Source organism: Apium graveolens, chromosome 11, assembly GCF_009905375.1.
Source record: "Apium graveolens cultivar Ventura chromosome 11, ASM990537v1, whole genome shotgun sequence".
Lineage (NCBI taxonomy): Eukaryota > Viridiplantae > Streptophyta > Magnoliopsida > Apiales > Apiaceae > Apium > Apium graveolens.
The window spans coordinates 76,249,873-76,273,275 of record NC_133657.1 but is presented as its reverse complement, the minus strand read 5'-3'; the positions used below and the strand labels follow the sequence as shown (position 1 = coordinate 76,273,275).

Genomic DNA, 23,403 nt, shown 5'->3' with positions numbered 1-23,403 from the left:
ATCGTTGCACATTATTTAGTTTAGTTTCGTAAGTTAAAATTTGAAATCTAAATCAATCAGGATTTTGCATGTGTAAAAAAGGGCTTTAATTTTATTTATTTATTTTTTTAAAATTATTACCCTTTTTTTTCAACAGGTGTTATATAATAAAATTTATTCTTTTAATGCATGTGCTATTTTGCTATTTTAAATTATATATAGTATAAGTGGAGATAGATAATTAGATATGATACCCTGAGCATATTAGTTTAGTGTACAAATATGGATCACGTAAAAATCAAGACATCACGCTAAGTCGACTCTAGGAAACACAATCGGGTCGGTCGAAACGGGTTTTGCAAAAATCAAACCCGAACCTGATTATCTTTTCCAAACCCGAACCCGAACCCGAAAAAACCCGAATTATCAAACCCGAACCCGAACCGAACGGGTTTTATTCGGATTCGGTTCGGGTTCGGGTTTTTAGATTTCTACCAAATTATACCATAATTTTCATAAATTTTATTGAAGGATTAATAAGATTTTATTCGAGTAAATGACTTATAGATCTAATGATATTGAAATTTTTGAGTTGAATTAGAGGATTCAGAGTAGGAAATGGGTCATAATTCTAAGGATGAAGTTGTTGGTTAAAAATGCAATAATCTTAGCCTAAAGTATACTTCTATCAAAACCTACTACCGAAAACATGTTTAACGATAATAGTCCATTAATGTTAGACTTTAATGCAATAGTATATATAAAGTATACTTTTTTTACTACTAATATTAGTAATATATGATATTATATATTATATTAATACCTTTAAAATATAAAATATTATTTATATATTAATACGGGTTTCGGTTCGGTTTCGGGTTAGGGTCGGAACGAAATGGGTTTCAGGTTTTCGAGTCGGGTTCGAAACGGTATGCCTTAAACCTAAACCCGACCCGAAAAGAGTTCGTGTTTAAAAATCATACCCAAAATAAAACCCGATCGGATCGGTACGAATCGAGTATCCATCGGTTCGGTACAAATTGCCATCCCTAGTCGACTCTTAAAAAAAGTAAGGGTTATTATATTTGAACTTTGAAGTCATTATATTCTAGCGGACTTGCAGGAAGCATTTAAATCTGTTAGTGATAAAATGTGATGTTAGTGGGCTGTATTATTTTTTATTATGATTTGGATTTGACTGTAATTTTACACCGATCTTCTAGACTTTATGCTTTATTAATATAATTCAATTTAATATAAAAGGGTAGTTCGGTAAAATCAGCGTGTATCAAAAAATAGGTATCATACCTTCAATTTAATATAAAAGGGTAGTTTGGTAAAATCAGTGTATACCAAAAAACAGGAACCATACCAAGACTTTCAATATTTCGTCTTTTATATAATAGTAATAGATTTGTTGGACCCATTCAATTTTTTATACACTTTTCTGTTTTTGCACAGTTCAAAAATTATCAAAATTAGTAAAGTTTTATAATATAAAAACAAATTACATACACTACAATCACTTTACACATTAAATATTCATTGATTTCATTATTTTATCTATTTATTTTCACATTATTTTTTTTAACCTCCGTGAATTATATCCTTATCTAAACTATACTATTTTTGACATTATATCTGAACTATACTCGTTTCGTCCATTTCACTTGACGTACTTTTTTTTAGATGTTTCAAAAATAATAAATCTTTAGTAATATATTTATTTTAACACCCACTGTCTTATTTTTGTAGTTCAGATTTTAATTTCTTAAAAATTATGCTAGTCAAACAAGCTCACATAAATTAGGATGGAGGGAGTACTATACACTATATACGATATTATATTATTATAGACGAAATATTGAAATTTTTGTGACATTACCTATTTTTTGTACATGTTTAATTTGCTTAATTACCCTTATATACATTTCATAAAAGTAATCATTATCTATAACTAATTGATTATCTTTAATATCATGAGCAAGTTTATTTAATTAAGAGGAAGAAGAAGAGGAAGAGGAAGAGCTCGAAATTTTATGGAGTCAAATTTTTTGTTTGTGTATGGACTCATTAAGAAAATGGTTATTCGCAAACATGCTCACGAACCGTGGTTCAACGAGCATGCTCTTAATTAGTGCGAGACCCTATGATATTTTAGAAATTTAAATTCCTAGAATAACATTTGCTAGTCCCATATCTTTCATGTCGAATCTTGATTTCAACATGTCTTTAGTAGATTTGATCACTTTACTAAGTACATCATCTACATACAATGTCATCATGACATAACCGCTGTCATTTTCCTTGATATAGCTTTTGGATATGTGTCAAATGGCTAGTAGTCGGCTCATATTTATATGAGTAGTCTAGGGTTGATTGAGATGGAGCGAAACACACTCGTTCAGAAATTGTGGAAAAAAAAGAAAAAAAATATGTGTTGTGCATAATTGCTCACGAGTGGGCTCTTTAATACTCGAGTTATTAAGTTCTTAGGGGACTTTGTTTCTAGTGACATAAGGCTTTTATAGTCTGGGATCTGCTAACCTAACGCTCACTACATGGGTATTATTGCATAAGTCTTTTGTGGACCTTACTCATTACACGATCAAATAAGCATATTTTTGTTTGTTATGTGTTATCAATAAAAGCATCAATCCTTGTATAACTCTGATAGAATTGAAATGTTGTCGATCATTTTGAGTTTATCATTTATTTTGTTTATAACCTTGTGATTGTGTTGATGAGTGGTGAGTTATGATTATTGATCTAGTTGCGAGAGTAAATCTGTTAAGCAATTGGCCTAACAATCCAGAAGTGTTACACAAAGCTCAAAATAAAATTGACAATGTTGTGGGAAAGGACGGTCTAATTAGTGAATCACATTTGGCGGAGCTTCCTTACTTGCGTTACATCATCAATAAGACACTGAGAATGTATCCAGTAGCGCGATTTCTTAAACCCCACGAGTCATCAGAGAAATGTACAGTAAGTGGATTTCATGTGACTCGTGGAACAATGTTGCTGGTAGATGTGAGGGCCATACAAAATGACCCGAAAATCTGGGAAGACCCTGAGATGTTTAGGCCTGAGAGGTTCCAGGAGGGAAATGTGAGGCTCGGATGCCTACCATTTGGCTGAGGGAGAAGGAAGTGCCCTGGAGAAGGATTAACTATGCGCATAGTTGTACTGGCATTAGGAGCAATGATTCAGAGGGGTGTATTCATTTCAGATTTTAAAGGATTGATAATAATTCATGAATTTTAAAATATTTTCGTTGATTTTAATTGTTCGTGGATTTTGACGGAGTTGATAAAAAAATCTTGCAGAGTCTAGCTGATTTTGTAAAATTTCCAGAAATCCTTCAAAATCTCATGTATTTTAAAGAGATTTCAAAAGATTAAAAATGAAATAGTAAATCCATCAAAATCCACCAGGTTTTCAAATAAAAAAAATCCACGGACTTTTGAATACCATCAGATTTTAATGGACTTTTAAAAATCCAAATTGAATACCGCCAGATTTCGGTAGACTTTATAAAATCTAAATTGAATACACTCAGATTTTAAAAGACTTTTTCTAATCTCTATTGAATACCATCAGATTTTAAAAGATTTTTTAAAATCCTAATTGAATACCTCTTGATTTCAAAAATCCAAAAAAATCCTTCAAAATCTTGATTGAATACACCCTCTCAGCATTTTGAGTGGGACCGTATCGATAAAGAGATGGTTGATATGACTGAAGGCCCTGGCCTTTTCGCTACCAAGGTTGTGCCCTTAAGGGCAAAGTGTGGAGCTCGACCTAGCAGGTCAGCCTTTTATCTGAAATCTGAGGAGATTTGCAGTAGATCATTAAGTTGATCTAGACTAATCTGATCATCTACTCTTCAATAATACTCTGTAAAAGATATAGATTTGTATATTTTATTGACAGGCTTAGGCCGTAAACGATCCTAAAAGTCACTATTTGCTAGATTCTATTGTCTGAAAATTTGGCTTTCATTTTTAGTCCATTTCAAGAAAGAACATTTCACAATGAGTTGAGTTTGAATATAATCTTAAAATTCAATTCCTTCAAATTCAACGATGAAACATCAATTATGCTGTTCGCAAACAAACAGTCTCAATTAACGGGTTGTCACCACACTACCTCACAGTTAGCCAATATGACCGCATTTAAAATGAATATGCGCCAGTGTATTTGGGCATTGCTGGGATTTTGAAGTTTGGAGGTTACTGAAAGCTTGATTAGTGTTCAGGTGTGTGGAGCTGGTAACAAAGTTTGATGCACGATCCGTGAAAGTCGTATAGTCCTATTAGAAACACAAATTTTCCACCAAAAGGTTCGGACTCTTTAGATAAAAACAAAGAAATAGAACAAACAAATTACATACTGAACTCTCAACATCGAAATCTTAAAGAAATAGGTCTGTCATAGTTTTGGCCGTCAACAAACTTTAACATCTTAGACAATCTCTCTGTTCGGCCAAACAAGTTACTAAGAAATAAAAAATGATCTAGATAATGTAGGGATGTGGGTTGAGTTCAATGGAATGGTCTTAAATGGCGTACATTATGTGATAACTCGGTTTCTTCCCAGGTCTTCTCCTTTCTCACACGCGCTGGGACACGGCTTCCATAGCGGTTGGGGTGCGGTTAACCTGCTAGGTAGGGGTCTCTGCAAAACAGAACCGGATGGGGGGTTGTATCCCGCGGAAACTCCGGTGTGAGAATAAGAAATGGGCTTTCTTGAAGAAGAAGAAGAAGAAGAAGAAGAGGGAAGAATGAGCTATTCAAAAATATGTGAGGGTGTGTGTATATGTGTATAGCAGTCAAATGTTTTTCAACCCCTAAAACCCTATTTTTGGGGCCTTTTATAGGTCCCAAGATTTAGGGTTTTTGAGGTTTGTACCTCTTCATTCTTGCCTTTGATCCTTCTTGGTTAGTGATAGGTTGGACGGTCCAGATGGGCTGTGTGGTCTGGTGTCCTTTCTCCATCAGAGTTGTCTTGGGATGATTACCCGTGAATGGTTGAGATGCAATTGTTCCATTTTGGGTAACATGAGATAGTTGACTCTTTTGTCCTGTGCCATGTGGCACCGGGGACCACCCTGGCTTGGGCCTGGGGTGTTTTCTCTTTTGGACCTATGTTCCTTTATTTGGGCCTGATTACTTCTGGCCTATCATTTGCCTCCCACTCCCTTATGCGGGTTTTCCCGGATGGGGGAGTAGTTTTGGAAAAAAAATTACACCTTTGATTTGTCCCCTGACCCCGGGATGACGTTGGGTACAAGTCCCCTGGGTGGTGTTTGGGTAGGCCCCTTGGTTCTTGGCCCCGGGAAACATTTTATCATTTTTCCTTTGATTTGTGGCCCCTAACCCCGGGATGTTGTTGGGTACAAGTCCCCGGGGTTGTTTGGGTAGGCCTTTTGGTTTTTGGCACTTGGAAATTTTTTGTCATTTTTCCTTTAATTTGTGGCCCCTAACCCCGGGGTGTTATTGGGTACAAGTCCCCGGGGTTGTGTTTGGGTAGGCCTTTTGGTTTTTGGCACTTGGAAAAATTTTGTCATTTTTCCTTTGATTTGTGGCCCCTAACCCCGGGGTGTTGTTGGGTATAAGTCCCCGGGGTTGTGTTTGGGTAGGCTTTTTGGTTTTTGGCACTTGAAATTTTTTTGTCATTTTTCCTTTGATTTGTGGTCCCTAACCCCGGGGTGTTGTCAGGTACAAGTTCTCAGGGTAGTGTTTGGGTAGGCCTTTTGGTTTTTGGTACTTGGAAAAATTTTGTCATTTTTCCTTTGATTTGTGGCCCCTAACCCCGGGGTGCTGTTGGGTATAAGTCCCCGGGGTTGTGTTTGGGTAGGCCTTTTGGTTTTTGGCACTTGGAAAAATTTTGTCATTTTTCCTTTGATTTGTGGCCCCTAACCCCGGAGTGTTGTCAGGTACAAGTTCCCGGGGTAGTGTTTGGGTAGGCCTTGGTGCGGGTGTGACAGATGGGCAGTACTTTAGCGCTTTTCCCGGGGTGTCAGGCGGTGGTTGAGCTTCTTGCACGAATGTATGTGTAAGTATATGTATATGCATTAAATGTTGCAGTTTTTTCCCCCTTTTTTGCCCCAAAAGTCGCGCCTGTTAAATAATTACAGCGATGTAATCATTAACTGCAGCGGTTATTTTCTGGACGCTCAGGATTGTGCCACGTGTCTTCGATCAACGGACCAGATTGCGGGGTAGTTGAGTGGGTTAACTCTCCCTTTGTGCCTATAAATACTCCGCCCTTCTCATTTCTTTTCTCTTTACGCAACTACAAACACAAAATCTTTCTGCCATTTTTCTTCAAGTCGAATTTGGGAGCTCCTTTACTTTTTGAAGCCGGTTTATTCTCCTGCTTTCTTGTAAGTTCTCGAACTTGTCTTCGTTCTTCTTTTTGTTTCTTCGTGATTGTTTAGCGAGTGCTTATAGTTTGAGCTTTTATAATGCATGTGTTCCCAAGTATCTGAATTTGTTTATCTTTGTTGCGTCGAGTTTTGGTGAGTCGAACAGGTTGTTTGTTTAGATTTATAGCTTTTATTTGCGAAGAAAAAGTTGATGTTTGTAGTGAATCTGGGCTTGTGTTTTGGTATGCACATATGTGCGAATAAGGGTTTTAGTCTATGTAAAACTGGGTTTGATTTTTACTTTCGTGACTGTTCATAACATGTGTTATAGGCGTATATATGTATGTATAGTTTGCCTGATATAATTTGGTGTTTTGATTTTGAGGTTAACTGTTTCTGAGTAACTTTTGTGTTTCTTTTTTTTTCCTTCCCAAAATGGCAGAGACTCCAGGGTTATATGGTTAGGAGGGGTAGAAAGAAACAATTAGCTAACCTGAAATATAGACCTGACCGTCCCCGCTTTAGATTTCCTGAAAATTCTTCGAGTGACTCTTCTCCGGAACCAGAAAATATGCCTCCCCGTCGTCAAGCCATAGTTGAGGAGTTGACTACCTTCTTGTTGAACCCCGAGCAGACTTTGGGTAGGAGGGATGGGTCCTGGATAGACATAGACCATTATTTTGTTCAGACCCGGGAGAATAGTCCTCCCCACGACTACTATTTCAGGGACCTTACTACTGTTTATAGGCCCGGGGGCTTAGAACCTTATAATGGGGCCTGCATGGATCAACTTTTTTATAATGCCCCCGGGACCAGGTATGTTCCTGCTCCCCATCATCCCGACCTCTCTGAGTACACCTTTGAGCAGATAGATGACGTGGTGAAGGCTGTTTTTCACTTCGGGGATGATATGGAGTGGAGGTGGCCCGAGCCTCACGAGAGGGTTTATCACCGCCCTGCTGGTGGTTGGGTAGGGATTCCGTTAGAGCATCTGCGTAGCATGAGGCCCAACCTTCATTAGTTTACCAAGTCCCTGTGCCGTGACATGTACGGGATACCCTTTACCCAACTAGCTCCGAACTCTGTTAAGTGGGTTTCCTGGTTCTTGGCATGCTGCCATGTAAAGAAGTATCTTCCCACGTTTAAGCTTTTCCACTTCCTTTTTAAAATCAAAAAGTCCACCTTACCTCCCCTTTTTGAGTTTACCTTTAATATAGATGGTTGTGGGCTCCCTTCTGATGCCAAAAAGGCTCCCGTCTTTATGTTGAACTCGCTCCGGGGCTGGCACCAGGAGTTTATCTTCGTCCGGGGTTGGGACCTGGAGTTTATGCCTTTGTACAAAACTACTTTGAAAAATAGCAGGTTCCCATCCGAGAGGCTCGGTGGAGATGCCTTGGCGAAGATGTACGACTTTGTGGTTGCTCTTGGTGCCCAGTGGACCCGGGATACCTTTTTAAATAATCAAACATTGTATAATGTTGGCTGTAAGTGTTTTACATTAGTAGTTTTTCCCTTGTACTTTTCCTGATGTATATCTTTGTCTTGTTACTTTTTATAACTGTTGTTCCTTGTGCAGGTCTTCCCTTGCTTAATCCCATCCATTATGCTATGACGCAGCAATTCAAAGATTTGGCCGGGAGGTTCAAGAAGATTGGTGGTGCTGTTCACTTGGATTCGGGGAAGAAAACAGCTGGTGGAGGTAGTGGTTCCCAGACCCGGGATGCTGGTTCCTCGGGGAATAGTGTGAGGCAAAGCGCTCCCGTGGTTACTGCCCCTGCTGTCCCGGTGCCTGAGGAGGTTGAGGTAGTTGAGCTGGAAGAGGTGGAAGTTGGATCGTTGAACCCTCGTAAGAGGAAGGCTGCAACTAAGGATGCTGGTGGTTCTGGGACTCCCCAGCGTAGGAGGGTTTCTGGGTCGGATCCTTCTGAGGAAGAGAGCCAAAAGTTGGTGGAGGAAGATGTACTGAAGAACCTCCTGGCCCGGATGTCCTTGGATGATCGCCGGAATGAAATATTTGACAATTATGCTACCCCTGTTGACTTTGACTGCTATGCCACAGAGGATCTGGATACCTTCCTTGATCAACTTGTCTGGGATGTTTCGGAGGTAAGACTGCTCTCTTATCATTTTCATTTCTGCCCTTGCATTAGTACTTAGTCGTTTTGTTTTCAGGCCAATGCTCGGATCAGCAGCTGTTCCACCATTCTCCACAACTTCCGCATAAGGGAGACCAAGAACAAGGCTGCGCTGAAGGAGCTAAGTAAGGAGAAGGAAAACTTCGCCAAGTACCGGGAGGTGAAGTAGAAGGAGTCTCGGGAGCATAAGCAAGATGTTGCTGAGGCGGTGAAGTCTCGGGAGGCTGCGGAGCAGTTGGTTGGATCCCTCCGGGCGGAGGTGGAGAACCTAAAAAGGGAGCTTGCTGCTAGGCCCCGGGCAGAGTAGGTGCTGGAGTCTTTCCTGGGTACCCCTGCTTACTACGAGGAGCTTAACAACAAGATCTTTGAGAAAGTCAATATCTGCTGGGACGTTGCTTCTGCTTATCTGGCTGAGAATCCGGGTGGTGACATGGACGGATTCATAGAGTTGTACCTTGCCGAAGAACTCCGCCGTGAAGAAGCTCGAGCTGCTGAGGCGGGTACTTCCGGGACGCAGCCGCCTCCGCCTCCCGAAGATGGCCGCAAGAAGACTCCTCCTCCTCCCGAGAACTGAGGAATGAAGACCCAGGCTTTGTGCCTTGTAATTTTATTTTTGTAATTTGCAGTTGTTTCAGACTTGGCCCTTGTGGCTTTTAGACTTCGTTTATTTGGTTTACGTATGACTTTTATTTGGATTTGCTCCGGGGCTTGGTTTGCCTCGGGAACGTATGTGAATATATTTCCCTTTCATATTTGGTTTTGCTTTTTTTTTTTTATCGAAATTTTTATAAGTACACGTGGTTCGTGTCGCGGTCCCGCGAAGGGGTTTAAAATTTTAACTGAATAAAATTTTCTAAGTACACATGGTTTGTGTAATGGTCCCCGGGAAGGGGTTAAAATTTTAACTGGATAAAATTTTCTAAAGTACACATGGTTTGTGTTATGGTCCCCGGGAAGGGGTTAAAATTTTAACTGGATAAAATTTTCTAAGTACACATGGGTTGTGCAATGGTCCCCGGGAAGGGGTTAAAATTTTAACTGGATAAAATTTTCTAAAGTACACATGGTTTGTGTAATGGTCCCCGGGAAGGGGTTAAAATTTTAACTGGATAAAATTTTCTAAGTGCACATGGGTTGTGCAATGGTCCCCGGGAGGGGTTAAAATTTTAACTGAATAAAATTTTCTAAGTAATAAGGCGACAGTGATCGAGCAATAATAGAATAACCTTGAGCTATGGGGTGCACATTGTGGAGTTTTCATTTAAATCATAATAAAGCAAAAATATATTCTGGGGAAAACGTTAAAAATTACATTAAGCTGCTATAGCCTAAAAGTAGAGGAAATCCCGGAATGTGCGCCCTACCTTTACTGGTAGAATTTCCTTAGGCGGGCTCCGTGCCAAGAGTTTGGGACTTCGGTCCCCCCGAGGTAGCTTAGCTTGTAAGTTCCTGGTCGGAGTACTTCTTTAACCCTGTAGGGGCCTTCCCAGTTGGGTTGGAGCTTTCCCTAATTGGTTGGGTCCGAGGCCTCGGTGTGTCGGAGTACCAAGTCTCCTTCTTCATATTCTCTGATTTTGGCCTTCTTCCCAAAGTAGAGTCTTGTCTTTTCTTTGTAGCCTTCCATCTTTCTTACCGCTTCTTCTCTTATCTCATCAAGGAGTTCCAGGTTGGTCTTAAATCCTTCAATGTTTGAGATCTCGTCAAAGTTGACGACCCTGTGGGAAGGGGACCCGATTTCGATTGGTATGCGGGCTTCGGTACCGTATGCAAGCTTGAAGGGGGTCTCATTCGTTCCCGTTCTAGGGGTGGTTCTGTAGGACCACAGGACTTTTGGAAGCTCATCAGGCCAAGTTTTCTTGGTTTCTTCTAGTCTTTTTTCCAGGCCCCGAAGTATGGTTCTGTTAGTTACTTCGACCTGTCCATTTCCCTGAGGGTGCGCAACCGACACTCTTTTGTGCTTGATTCCGAGCTCTTTTAGATATGCTTTAAATTCGGACCCGACGAACTGCGGGCCATTGTCGGAGATGAGGACTACAGGGATCCCGAACCTCATGACGATCACGTCCATGAACTTGATATAATCTTGTTAATTGATTGTATTCATGGCTTTAGCTTCTGCCCACTTTGTCATGTAATCAATGGCTACCAGGACGTAGCGGAGGTCGCCTTTTGCTCGGGGGAAGGGGCCCATGATATCTATGCCCCACACAGCGAACGGGATAGGAGATAATATCGATGCTGATAGGCTGGGGCTTTGTCTGGGAATATTGCTGAATTTCTGTCATTGGGGGCACTTCTTGACGTAAGCGACGTAGTCGGAGTGTATTGTGGGCCAGTAATACCCTTGTCTGATGATTTTGTAAGCTAGAGCTTTGGCTGCCAGGTGGTCTCCGCAGATGCCTTCATGAACCTCTCGGAGGCAATAATTGGCCTCCTCAGGGTCTACATATTTCAAGGTAGGTGCTGAAAAGGTTCTTCTGTATAGCTGACCCTCTTCCAGGAAGAAACGAGCAGCTTTGTGTTTCAAGTATCTGGCCTTGTTCTGGTCTTCCTCCAGCGCCCCATCTCTTAAGTAAGCTATGTAGGGAGTCATCCAATTGTCTGGGCTCCCGATGCACAGGACCTCAGCTTGCTCTGTGCTGGGTACTTTGAGTTCTTCGAAGTATACTGAACTAACGAGGTCCGAGGCATTCTGCATGAGCTTGGATAGCTCATCTGCTTTGGAGTTCTCTTCTCTGTTGATCTGAAATATGGTGATGTCGGGAGTGGTTTCCAAGATGTTCCGTACCATTGTCTGGTACTGCGCCAATGTTGGATCTTTCACGATATATTCTCCGCTGGTTTGCTTGACCACGATCTGAGAATCGCTGTAGACGGTCATCTTTGAAATACCAAGAGATTTTTCCAATTTGAGCCCGACAATGAGTGCTTCATATTCATCCTGATTATTCGTTGCCTTGAAAGCAAAAGTTATTGCATGTTGAATGGTAAAGCCTTCCGGGCTAATAAGGATGAGGCCCGCTCCGGACCTTTCGGCCGTGGATGATCCGTCAACATAGAGCTTCCAGGAATCCGTTTCCGAGTTGGTTCCCTCCGGGGTTATCTCTTGGGGTGAGGGTAGATTCCGCTCCGGGAAAGTGCATTCCATCACGAATTCGGCTAAGGCCTGGGCCTTTATTGCCGTTCGTGGCACGAATTTGATGTTGAATTGACTTAATTCAATGACCCAGTTAACCAACCTTCCGGAGGCATCTGGCTTGTGAATGATCTTCCTGAGCTGCTGGTCTGTGACCACTCTGATCTCTCGGCCTTGGAAGTACTGCCTCAGCTTCCTGTTGGAGTGTACAAGGGCCAATGTGAATTTTTCCAAGTTTGGGTACCGAGTCTCGGCGTCCTTGAGGACTTGGCTGACATAGTAGACGGGGCTCTGCGTTCCTCCTTCCTCCTGGACCAGTGCCGAAGAGACAGCTTTGGGGCCAGCGGTGATGTAGAGAGATAAAGGCTCTCCGGGCTTGGCTTTGGAAAGCACCGGGGGGTTCATCAGGTGCCTCTTGATTTCCTCGAAAGCTGTGTGACATTCTGGAGTCCAATCCACTAACTTCTTGTTCCGGGCACCTTTTAGCAACTCGAAGAATGGGAGACATCTCTCCGTCAGCTTCGGGATAAATCTTCGCAGGGCTGTTAGGCATTCTGCCAACTTCTGGATGTCCTTCTGTGTTTGAGGTATCTTCATTTCTATGATGGCATTGATTTTCTCCGGGTTTGCTTCTATTCCTCTTTCGCTGACCAAGAATCCCAGGAATTTTCCTGAAGGTACCCCGAATGCACATTTCTCCGGATTCAGCTTCATGTTGTACCTCCCCAGGTTGTCAAAACACTCCTTGAGGTCTTTTATGTGATCTGGGGTGGTGAGTGACTTGGAGATCATATCGTCTACATAAGATTCCATGTTCCTCCCCAACTGGCTCCTGAAAATTGTGTTCATCATTTTCTGGTAGGTGGCTCCGGCGTTGATGAGTCCGAAAGGCATCATGATGAAGGCGTAGACTGCCCTATGAGTAATAAGGCCGTTTTGGCGATGTCTTCGGGATTCATGCGAACCTGGTTGTATCCCGAAAAGACGTCCATGAAGTTGAGCATGGTGTGGCCCGAAGTCGCGTCGATTAGCTGGTCAATATTTGGGAGGGGATAAAAATCTTTAGGGCACGCAACATTGAGGCTCGTATAGTCGACACACATTCTCCACTTTCCATTCGGCTTCTTGACTAGCACCACGTTGGCGAGCCAGTCGGGATACTTGATCTCGCAGATGATGTCGGCCCTGAGCAGCTTTTCTATCTCTTCGTCTATTGCTTGTTGTCGTTCAGGAGCAAAGTTTCTCATTTTTTGTTTGATCGGCTTTTTCCTCGGGTCTACATCCAGGCTGTGCATTGCCACTGACTGATCGATCCCGGGCATATCTTCTGGTGCCCATGCGAATACATCTGCATATTCTCTTAACAGCGAGATGAGCTCTTCCTGGAAGGATGTCTCTAGGCCTTTTCCAATTTTCAACTTCCGGGTGGGGTTCCCGGGGTCTAATTCTATCTCCACCGTCTGGGCGGCGGGTTCTACCTTGGTTTTTTCTCTTATTTCCACAAATTTCTGTATTCGGGCGTCGGCGTTGGTTACGCTGTATCCCGAATCCATTATCATGTTGACGTCCAACTTTAGCCTTTTGCTGAAGTGTTCACGATGTTTCTTGCGGCTTTGGCCTTTGGGTAAGGCCATCGCCCTCTTTCTGTTTTCGGGATCAGTTTCGGCCATGACTAACGCCTGTCCATAGCATTTTTCTGAAGTGCCTCGGTCCCCCCTAAGTTCTCCGACGCCTCCCGGGGTAGGAAACTTTAGCTTCAGGTGGATTCTAGACGGGATGGCCCGAAGCTTGGTGATGGTAGGTCTTCCCAGGATCATGTTAGAGGAGGATGCAACACTTATCACGTAGAACATCATGATATGAGATACCTGCCGGGGTGCGGTACCAAAGACCATAGGGAGGTATATTACCCCGCGGATCAAGATCATATTGTTCCCGAAACCATAGAGGGGGTCTTCGAGGCATGGATCCATGCGGAGGTGCCCCAACTTCATCTTGTTTAGGGTATGCTCGAAAACAATGTTAGCAGAGGAACCATTATCAACTAAATTTGTTTGTACCTCATTGTCGGTGATGTCGAGAGTCACGACCAGGGCTTGGTTGTGCTCGGGATCTAGGCCTTCATAATCTGCGTTGGAGAAGTATATGCGCTCGTCTTCAGCAGGCTGGATCATCAAGACATCGTTGCCCTCGTCTGGACTCCTGGATGGGGAGGAGGTTCCCCCAAGGATCATGTTGACCACATGTTTCCCGCCACCAGAGGGTTTATCTCTGTCGTCGAGTCTTCTCTGTAGGTACTGGTTCATGTTGCCCTTTTTGATTTGATCTTCAATGAACATTTTGAAAGAGAAGCAGTTCTCCGTGGTGTGGCCATGATCTTCGTGGTATCCGCAATGCTTATCCCGGGCCCTGTTCCCGGGGGGTGCCAACAACGGCTTCGGGGGGTAGTAAAAGGGCTTTCCCTTGACATCTCTCAGCATGTCGGCCCGGGGCCGATTGAACGGAGTCCATTCTGGCTCCGGTTTTGGTTCCTTCTTAGGCTTGGGCTTCCTTTCACTCTTCTGGGGTCTGGAGTAGTCATCCCGGGGCGGGGTCCCCCTGGATTGCTGCACATAATTGGTTTGTCTGTCTGTCATGTGTCTCTTTTCTTTTCCGTAGGCGCGGCGGTGTTCCGGGGACTCATCATCATCCCGGATCCTCCTATTCATCTTCATCGAGGTGAGGAAGTCATTTTCTTTGATAAACTTTGATGCCATTGCATAGGCCGAGGCAAGGCTTTGGGGTTTCCTATGGATTAGGTCTTTCACATAGCCTTCACATGAAACTGGGTGGAGATTACGCCGGAAGATATTCACGACTTCCTTTTCTTCAAGGTTGGAGAGCTGGTTGACTGATTCTTGAAATCTTTTGATGAACTCCAGAAGGGTTTCTCCGCTTCTCTATTGTATGGTTTCCAGGTGGCACATCTGGAGCTCATTCATACGGTTCGCCCTGAACCTCTTGAGAAATATCTCCTGGAAGTCCTTCCAAGAGTCGATGCTCCGGGAGGAGATTCGACTGAACCATTTCTGTGCTCCACCCTTTAGTGTTGAGGCGAAGAAGCGACATTTGGTGAGGTCAATGTAGTCGTATATGTTCGAGATCTGCTCAAAGTAGTTGAGATGTTCTTCAGGGTCGGCAAGCCCGTCATAAGAGTCGAAGTTGAAGTGCTTGAGTGTTGATTCTCTGGGGGTGGATTCCAGCTTTCTGGTGAAGGGCGTGGCCGCCGCCCCAACTTCCACATCTCCTTCCACTTTTCTTTTGAGATCCCGGAGAGCCCGGGCCATTTGTTCCTGCTTGGATTCCTTTTCAGGTTCAGAATCCGAAGAGACATGGATCCGGCGTGCCTTCTTCTTTAGTTTGGCTTCTTCCTCTTGCACTCTTTTTTCAATGTTGGCTTTGGCCTTGGCCTCTTTCTCCTTTCGGATGCGGTCCCGGAGCGTGGCCCTCTTGATTTCGTCCCAGGCGTCCTCTGACGGCCTCTTAGTTTTGCCAATTCGATCCAAGACTGAGCCCCGGGATTCTTCCGAGTGCTCTTCCTGGTCCTCCAGACGGGTTTCGGGAGCCTTGTTCTTTTCTTTCCACAGGCCCATGGCCGCTTGAATCTGCTCCGGGGTCATATTTCCCCAAGGGTTTGTAGAGGTTTCAGCATACTTGTGGGCTGCTTTCTCTATGGTTAACCTCTGGTCTCCGGGCTGAAGCTGAGACGAAGCACGAGCTGTGGGGGGCTCTTCATCTATATTCTCCATCTCGCCGTCCCTGGGCGGGGCAACGGTGGGCTGAATGGTTCCGGAGATCGAGGTTTTGCTTTGCGCGTGGTCATTAGTTTCAGAAAAGATTATGGGTGATGGTACCAGGATGTGTGACTGTTCTGGAGGAGAAAATAAGCAAAGTAAGCTGTAAAGAGAGTGTGGGTTTTTGCTCTTACCGTAGAGAAGGTATCTTTGGTTTTGTAGTTGTGTAATGTAGCTGTAGGTAACACCACATCACCGGAGGTTCAGCCCCTCCTTCTAGCGCCAATGATAACTCGGTTTCTTCCCAGGTCTTTTCCTTTCTCACACGCGCTGGGACCCGGCTTCCGTAGCGGTTGGGATGCGGTTAACCTGCTAGGTAGGGGTCTCTGCAAAATAGAACCGGAGGGGGGGTTGTATCCCGCGGCAACTCCGGTGTGAGAATAAGAAATGGGCTTTCTTGAAGAAGAAGAAGAAGAAGAGGGAAGAAGGAGCTATTCAAAAATATGTGAGGGTGTGTGTATATGTGTGTAGCAGTCAAATGTTTTTCAACCCCTAAAACCCTCTTTTTGGGGCCTTTTATAGGTCCCAGGATTTAGGATTTTTGGGGTTTGTACCTCTTCATCTTGGCCTTTGATCCTTCTTGGTTGGTGATAGGTTGGACGGTCTAGATGGGCTGTGTGGTCAGGTGTCTTTTCTCCATCAGAGTTGTCTTGGGATGATTACCCGTGAATGGCTGAGATACAATTGTTCCATTTTGGATAACATGAGACAGTTGACTATTTTGTCATGTGCCATGTGACACCGGGGACTACCTTGGCTTGGGCTGGGGTGTTTTCTCTTTTGGGCCTTTGTTCCTTTATTTGAGACTCATCTTATCAGTTTGATATCGAACACACAGTCAAAGACTGAGCTGCAAAAATGGATGGATAGTTTGAGCTTGTACCTTTATTTTCCTATGCTGTTGTTTATAACTGCAGCTCTGTATCTTTACACTGGACTAGCAAACAATCTTCCACCAACGCCTTTTCCCTGCCTTGCCAATAATAGGCCATCTCTACCTCCTTAAGAAGCCTCTGCACAAAACTCTTTCAAGTCTTTCCAAGAAGTATGGTCCTGTTTTCTACCTCCGTTATGGCTCTCGCTGAGTTCTTGTTGTATCCTCTCCTGCAGCAGCTGAAGAGTGTTTTACGAAAAATGACATCATATTTGCCAACCGTCCAAATCTTCTGTTTGGGAAACACATAGGAAACAACTTCACTAGAGTTGTTTGGGCAGGTTATGGGGGGCACTGGAGGAATCTCCGTAAAATCTGCTCACTGGAGATTTTCTCTTCTCATCGGTTGCAGAAGCTGTCATTTATTCGAGTAGAGGAGGTTAAGTCCATGGTGAAACATTTGTTTAAATTTTGTGGTGGTGGATTGCAGGCAGTGGAGATGAATATGAGGCCTGTTTTTTTCGAGCTGATGTTTAATGTGCTGACAAGGATGATCGCTGAGAAAAGATATTATGGAGAGGAGTCTGAGAAATCAGAGGAGGCAAAACAATTTCAGGAAATTATGAACGAGACAGCTAGGTTGGCAAGCCTTACTAATATGGGGGACTTTGGGCCGGTTTGAGGTGGTTCTGGTTTAAGGATTTGGAGAATAAGTTCGTCGAATTGAGTAAGAAGAGAGATAAGTTTATGCAAAATTTAATCGATGAGTTTCGTGGCTCTGGTAACAAAGGAAACAATAGAACATTGATTCAGGTTTTGTTGGATTTACATGAGGCCGAGCCTGATTACTATAAAGATGATGTTATAAAAAGCTTGATGCAGGTAATATTTAACTTTTTATCTCAGCTAGAAATTCATATACAATTAGACTCGATTTTGACATGATTTGCAGAGATAAAAACTTATTGATAATATGGACACACCTGAATTTCCTTGTTTTTAGTTTCGCCTTGTTCTTCGTCTTTAACAAACATTGCAGTCTGGTTTATCTGTACTACATTGTCGCGTGACTCATTGACCTTTTCCCTAAATCTCTCCTAGTTTTGGTAATATGAGTATATGTAAGAATCTCAATGTTCGCTCTGATAATTATGTAGCCTCTGTGAACAATTTTGCAGACACTCATACAGGCAGGAGTTAGTACTTCAGTTGATACACTGGAATGGGCAATGTCGCTTTTGCTTAACAATCCAGACGTTACATAAAGCTCAAAATGAATTGACAATGTTGTGGGAAAGGACGGTCTAATTAGCGAGTCACATTTGGTGGAGCTTCCTTATTTGCATCACATCATCAAGGAGACACTGAGAATGTGTCCAGTAGTGCGATTTCTTATACCCCACGAGTCATCAAAGGAATGTACAGTAGGTGGATTTCGTGTCCCCTGTGGTACAATGTTGCTGGTAGACGTGAAGGCCATTCAAAATGATCCGAAAATCTGGGGAGACCCTGAGATGTTTAGGCCTGAGAGATTCCAGGAGGGAAATGTGGGATTCGGGTGGATGCCATTTGGGTCAGGGAGAAGGAAGTGCCCTGGAGAAGGATTGGCTACGCGAGTAGATGTACTGGCATTAGGAGCATTGATTCAGTGTTTTGACTGGGACCGTATCAGTGAAGAGATGGTTGATATGACCGAAGGACATGGCCTTTTTGGTCCCAAGGTTGTGCCCTTGAGGGCAAAGTGTGGAGCTCGACCAAGCATGATCAGCCTTCTATCTGAAATCTGAGGAGATTTAGTCCAATCTGATCTCCGCTCTTAAATAATACTCATAAAAAATTGATACGGATTTGTATCTTTCATTAATAGGCCATAAATTAGCCGAAAAGTTTGCTGGTTTCTAGATACTAGCCTTTAAGGAAAATCGGCTTTCATTTTATTCTTTTTCAACTAAGAACATTTCTAAATGATCCTGGTCTATTTCAAAAATGAATTACATTTCTAGATGTTTCGAGTTTAAATTTAGTTCTAAATTTAGCATTCAATAATTACAAAGTGTTGGCTTTTAGTGATTGGGACAGTGTCATCTTGTACCTCTATTTGCTTGCACTGTTGTTTATCATTGCAGCTCTTTATCTATACACTCAACTAGCTAATGACAATCTTCCACCAACTCCTTTCCCTGCGTTACCGATATTTGGCCACCTTTACCTCCTTAAAAAGCCTCTGCACAAAACTCTTTCAGCGCTATCCAAGAAGTATGGTCCTGTTTTCTACTTCCTTTATGGCTCTCGTCGAGTTCTCTTTGTGTCCTCTGCTGCTGCAGCTGAAGAATGTTTTACGAAAAATGATATCATATTTGCCAACCGTCCCAATATTATATTTGGAAAGTACATAAGCAACAATTTTACTAGCATTGTCTGGTCAGGTTATGGGGATCACTGGAGGAATCTCCGTAAACTCTGTGTACTGGAGATTTTTTCTACTTATCGGTTGCAGAAGCTGTCATATATTCGAATAGAAGAGGTTAAGTCTATGTTGAAACGCTTGTTCAAATTATCTGGTTGTGGAATGCAGGAAGTGGAGATAAAGCCTCTTTTTTTCGAGCTGATGTTTAACTTGTTGACGAGGATGATTGCAGGGAAAAGATATTACGGAGAGGAGTCAAAGAATTCAGAGGAGGCAAAGCGATTTCAGGAGATAATCAACGAGACATCGAGGTTGGCAAATGCTTTCGATATGGGGGATTATGTGCCGGTTTTGAGGTGGTTTTGGTTTAAGGGCATAGAGAATCAGTTTGTTGAATTGAGTAAGAGGAGGTATGAGTTTGTGCAAGGTTGGATTGATCAGTTACGCGAATCTGGCAATAAAGGAGAGAATGAAAATTTCATTCAGATTCTGTTGGATCTACATGAGGCTGAACCTGATTACTATACAGATGGTTTTATTGTAAGCCTGATGCAGGTAAATTATGATTTCTTTCCTATAAGTTTAAATTTGATGTATAGTTGTTCCCGTCTCGAATGCTGTTATAATTTTGTGCAATTATGCAGGTACTCCTACAGGCAGGAGTTGGTACTGCAGTCGACGCACTGGAATGGGCAATGTCACTTTTGCTTAACAATCCTGAAGTGTTACTTAAAGCTCGAAATGAAATTGACAAAGTTGTAGGAAAAGATGGTCTCATTAGTAAATCACATTTGGCTGAACTTCCTTATTTGCGTTACATCATCTACGAGACACTGAGAATGTATCCAGTATTGCGATATCTTGTACCCCATGAGTCATCTGAGGAATGTACAGTAGGTGGATTTCGGGTTCCCCGTGGAACAATGCTGCTAGTTGATGTGAAGGCCATACAAAATGACCCGAAAATCTGGCAAGACCCTGAGATTTTTAGGCCTGAGAGGTTCCAGGAGAGAAATGTTGGGCACAGATGGCTGCCATTTGGATCAGGGAGAAGGAAGTGTCCCGGAGAAGGATTGGCTATGCGGATAATTGCATTGGCATTAGGAGCATTAATTCAGTGTTTCCAATGGGAGCGTATTGGTGAAGAGATGCTTGATATGGCTGAAGGCGACGACTATTTTTTTCCCAAAGTTGTGCCCTTGAAGGCAAAGTGTGGAGCTCGACCAAGCATGGTCACCCTTTTATCTGAAATCTAAGGAGAATTGCAGTAGATGAATTAGATGATCATCTACTCTTAAATAATACTCATGAAACTTTGGACATGAATCTGTAACTTCTATTATCTGGCCATGAACAAGCTGAAATGTTTACTTGTTGCTTTATGACATCGACTTTCAATTATATCTTTCACAGTTTAATTACTCAGGATTCAATATTATACTCGTCCGATCTTAAATTGTTTTAATGATATAGGTACCATACACTATCCTCTAGCGGACTAACTCAATCTAAAGCGGACTAACTCAATCTAAAGAATAATTTTTTTATATTAATAAAATTTTATAACATATTGGAGTGGTGATCGACAATCACGGAGGATCTATTCTTAAGATGATATCTAGAGTACTATTCAGAGATTTATAACTCGTGAAGCAAACCAGGAACTGGGGATAATTTCAAAGGTTTGAGGGGGCGTACATTGATGTGTTTAACACGTTTGATCTCCGCTCTGTTGAAGGGTATAAGATCCGGTTGGGGCCTTTTTCTACAACCGTAAGGTTTTAGATAGACTGGTTACTTAACATGGTATCAGAGCTCGGTTTAGGGAGAGACTATTCCGTCTAAAACCTTAAGGTTGTAGAGGAGCCAAGCTCACTCGAATTTGTTCTTAAGCTCCTACTAAAAGATCTCATACTAATAGAGCTAATTTGCTACTAATATTCGAGATAATTCCTCTTATTTCTTTTCGATATGAGACTTGAGTTGACAGACACAAACTTATCATCTTAAAAACGGACAATGAGGATGGCTTCGACGTCCTGGCATGACTGCAATAGGAGACAGGTTGTTTGTGGTGAGATCTCAGTTCAGTAGGGTAAAAATGGATTCAGAAAATAATGATGTTATCTTGCTTTCTAGAAGGAGTAGATAGATAAACATAGGAGGCGTCCGTTACAAAAGAAAACTGCCCCTTCTGCTAGCATCCTTTAGTCACAAAGAGTCGTCTTTTAGTGATTGCAAAGTGCCAAAGACAACTGTCGATGCAATTGCACTTTGATGTCAACCTTTGTCTCGTACTAAAGATAAAGAACTTGGTTATTCATTGTTAGAAAAGGAAACAAATATTTTAGAGCTAATTGTGGTTCAATTAGCGTCATCTCCTTATTTATCAAGTGACAGCCTCACTTTTAGCATATAATCTCTCAAGTCCAGCTATTAGAATAGTTGTCTTTCCTTTTCATAATTATGTGTATAGCCTATAAAGAAAAGGTTTGTGATCTCTGAAAATTATGCAGAAATATATAAATTAAATAAAAAACTTTTTCTCTCTGGTTATCTTTTTATCATGGTATCAGAGCAGTGAGAGATCCTCATAACGGTGCTCATCATCTACCCTTCGTGGTTACCATGTCTGATGACAGCAGCATAGTCAAAAACGATGACCTCTCAATCCAAATAGCCAATATTCTCAAAAACAATCTTAACACCCAAACCACAAATCACAAACTATCCGATAGCCTACAAATCAGTATCAAACTAAACAGCCAGAACTATGCCCTCTGGGCAAGAATGATTCGTGTAGCAATTGGTGGAAAATCAAAAGCACTACTGACTCATCTTTCTGGAAACCCACCAAACAAAACAGACGAGAAATACGAACAATGGGAACAAGATGACCTTGTAGTGTTCTCGTGGCTTATCCAAAATATCGAACCATCGCTGGCTAGCAACCTAACCGAGTTTCCTACATCAAAAACACTGTGGGATGCTCTTGTGGTCACGTATAGCAGTGGAAAAGACAAGTTGCAGACATTCGATTTACATGTCAAAGCCAACGAATTTAAGCAGAATGGCCTACCACTTGAAGATTTCTGGATAGTGTTGCAAGGAATCTGGGGTGAGATTGAAAGACGAGATCCAAACCCGATGAAGTGCGCGGATGACATCACGGCCTATAACACCATTAGGGCAGAACAAAAACTCTTCCAGTTTTTAAATGCCCTAGACCAAAAGTTTGATCCCATAAAAAGGGAAATCCTGAGATGGGATCCTCTCCCAACAGCGGAGGCGGCTTATGCCGCTGTTAGAAAAGAAACAGCTCATCAGAATATTCTTAGAACCGGCTCCTCTCCATCACAGGGCATTGCTGCCGGTCTCATTACCACCGAGGCAGAAGGCGCCGGGTATGCCACACAACGCAGGCCGATCGTGAAATCATCCGGAATCCCAACACGGGTTGACAAATCCAAGCTCAAATGTACTCATTGTGGTATGGTCAAACATACAAAGGAACAGTGTTTCAAGTTGGTGGGTTATCCAGAGTGGTGGGGTGATGGTCATAAGAAAGGGAAGAAGGATGAAGGGGAGGCTTCTGTCACCGTGGGCAACCTGAAGGCCACCAACAGCGACGCATACAACCGGACAGGTGCTGTCATGGCAGTGGCGGCTGATTTTGTCGAACAAGATACAGGTAATATTGGAAAGATCAATATGGCAATAAACAATGGGTCTTGGATTTTTGACTGTGGTGCCACAGACACCATGACATACGACTCTTCCGATATTTGTATTGACTCAAAACCCCGGAGAACACACATACAAACCGCAAACGGGGAAGTTATGCCAGTAAAAGGCGGAGGCACAGTAGAACTATCACCAACATTGAGATTACCGGATTGTCTTTATATTCCATCTCTTTCTCACAAGCTTTTATCTGTAAGTCATGTGACAAAAGAATTGAATTGCACACTTCTAATGCATCCTACTTTTTGTATACTGCAGGACATCAGGACGGGAATGATTATTGGACGTGGCACTGAACGGCAGGGGCTGTATTATGTAGATGATGTGACTCAGCAAGGTACTGTAAAGTTGGCTCATGGAACTACAGATAGAGAGGCATGGCTATGGCATAGAAGACTTGGACACCCATCTTCTGGTTATTTACATTATCTATTTCCTAAACTCTTCCATTCAAATAAATCATTAGACTGTGAAACTTGTGTTTTGGCCAAGAGTCATAGGCACACGTTTAAATCAAACAATACTAGAGTCGATTATCCATTTGATTTAATTCATTCTGATGTGTGGGGTCCTGCACCAATTAATGGGGGACAAAATTTTCGATACTTTCTTTTGTTTGTTGATGATTGCACTCGTATGTCTTGGATTTATTTCTTGAAACATAAATCTGAAGTATTCGATAAATTCGTTATGTTTCATGCTATGATCAAAACCCAGTTTTAACGAGACATTAAAGTTCTTCGGTCAGATAATGGAGGAGAATTTGTGAACACCTCCATGAAACAATTTTTTCAAAAAAAAGGAATGATTCACCAAACCTCGTGTCGACATACCCCAGAACAAAATGGAGTTGCCGAACGGAAAAATCGTATTCTTTTAGAAATAACCCGAGCCCTCATAATCGAATCACGTGTCCCAAATA

The 23,403-nt window shown here is 42.4% G+C and overlaps 4 protein-coding genes and 1 pseudogene across 4 annotated transcripts; 3 read left to right on the top strand and 2 right to left on the bottom strand.

The window, feature by feature from the left end:
* Window positions 1–9,994: 9,994 nt before the first annotated feature.
* Window positions 9,995–10,540, bottom strand: LOC141695612 (uncharacterized). The gene has a single exon (XM_074499846.1). It carries the CDS (start codon window positions 10,538–10,540, stop codon window positions 9,995–9,997), a length of 546 nt encoding a protein of 181 aa, XP_074355947.1.
* Window positions 10,541–10,768: 228 nt separating this feature from the next.
* LOC141695611 (uncharacterized) lies at window positions 10,769–12,436 on the bottom strand. Its single transcript, XM_074499845.1, has one exon. The coding sequence runs from the start codon at window positions 12,434–12,436 to the stop codon at window positions 10,769–10,771; it is 1,668 nt and encodes a 555-aa protein (XP_074355946.1).
* Window positions 12,437–15,445: 3,009 nt separating this feature from the next.
* Window positions 15,446–18,154, top strand: LOC141695610 (cytochrome P450 81Q32-like; annotated as a pseudogene).
* Window positions 18,155–18,320: 166 nt separating this feature from the next.
* On the top strand, window positions 18,321–20,159 carry LOC141695609 (cytochrome P450 81Q32-like; the record flags this gene model as incomplete). The annotated part of the gene is made up of 2 exons (XM_074499844.1): window positions 18,321–19,292; window positions 19,382–20,159. Coding segments are annotated over 2 exons (1,584 nt in total), but the record flags the coding sequence as incomplete, so codon positions are not given.
* A 1,087-nt stretch (window positions 20,160–21,246) lies between these two features.
* LOC141695043 (uncharacterized) lies at window positions 21,247–23,050 on the top strand. The gene is made up of 2 exons (XM_074499278.1): window positions 21,247–22,428; window positions 22,740–23,050. The coding sequence occupies exons 1-2, from the start codon at window positions 21,366–21,368 to the stop codon at window positions 22,775–22,777; spliced, it is 1,101 nt and encodes a 366-aa protein (XP_074355379.1). The 5' UTR covers window positions 21,247–21,365; the 3' UTR covers window positions 22,778–23,050.
* The last annotated feature ends 353 nt before the right edge of the window (window positions 23,051–23,403 follow it).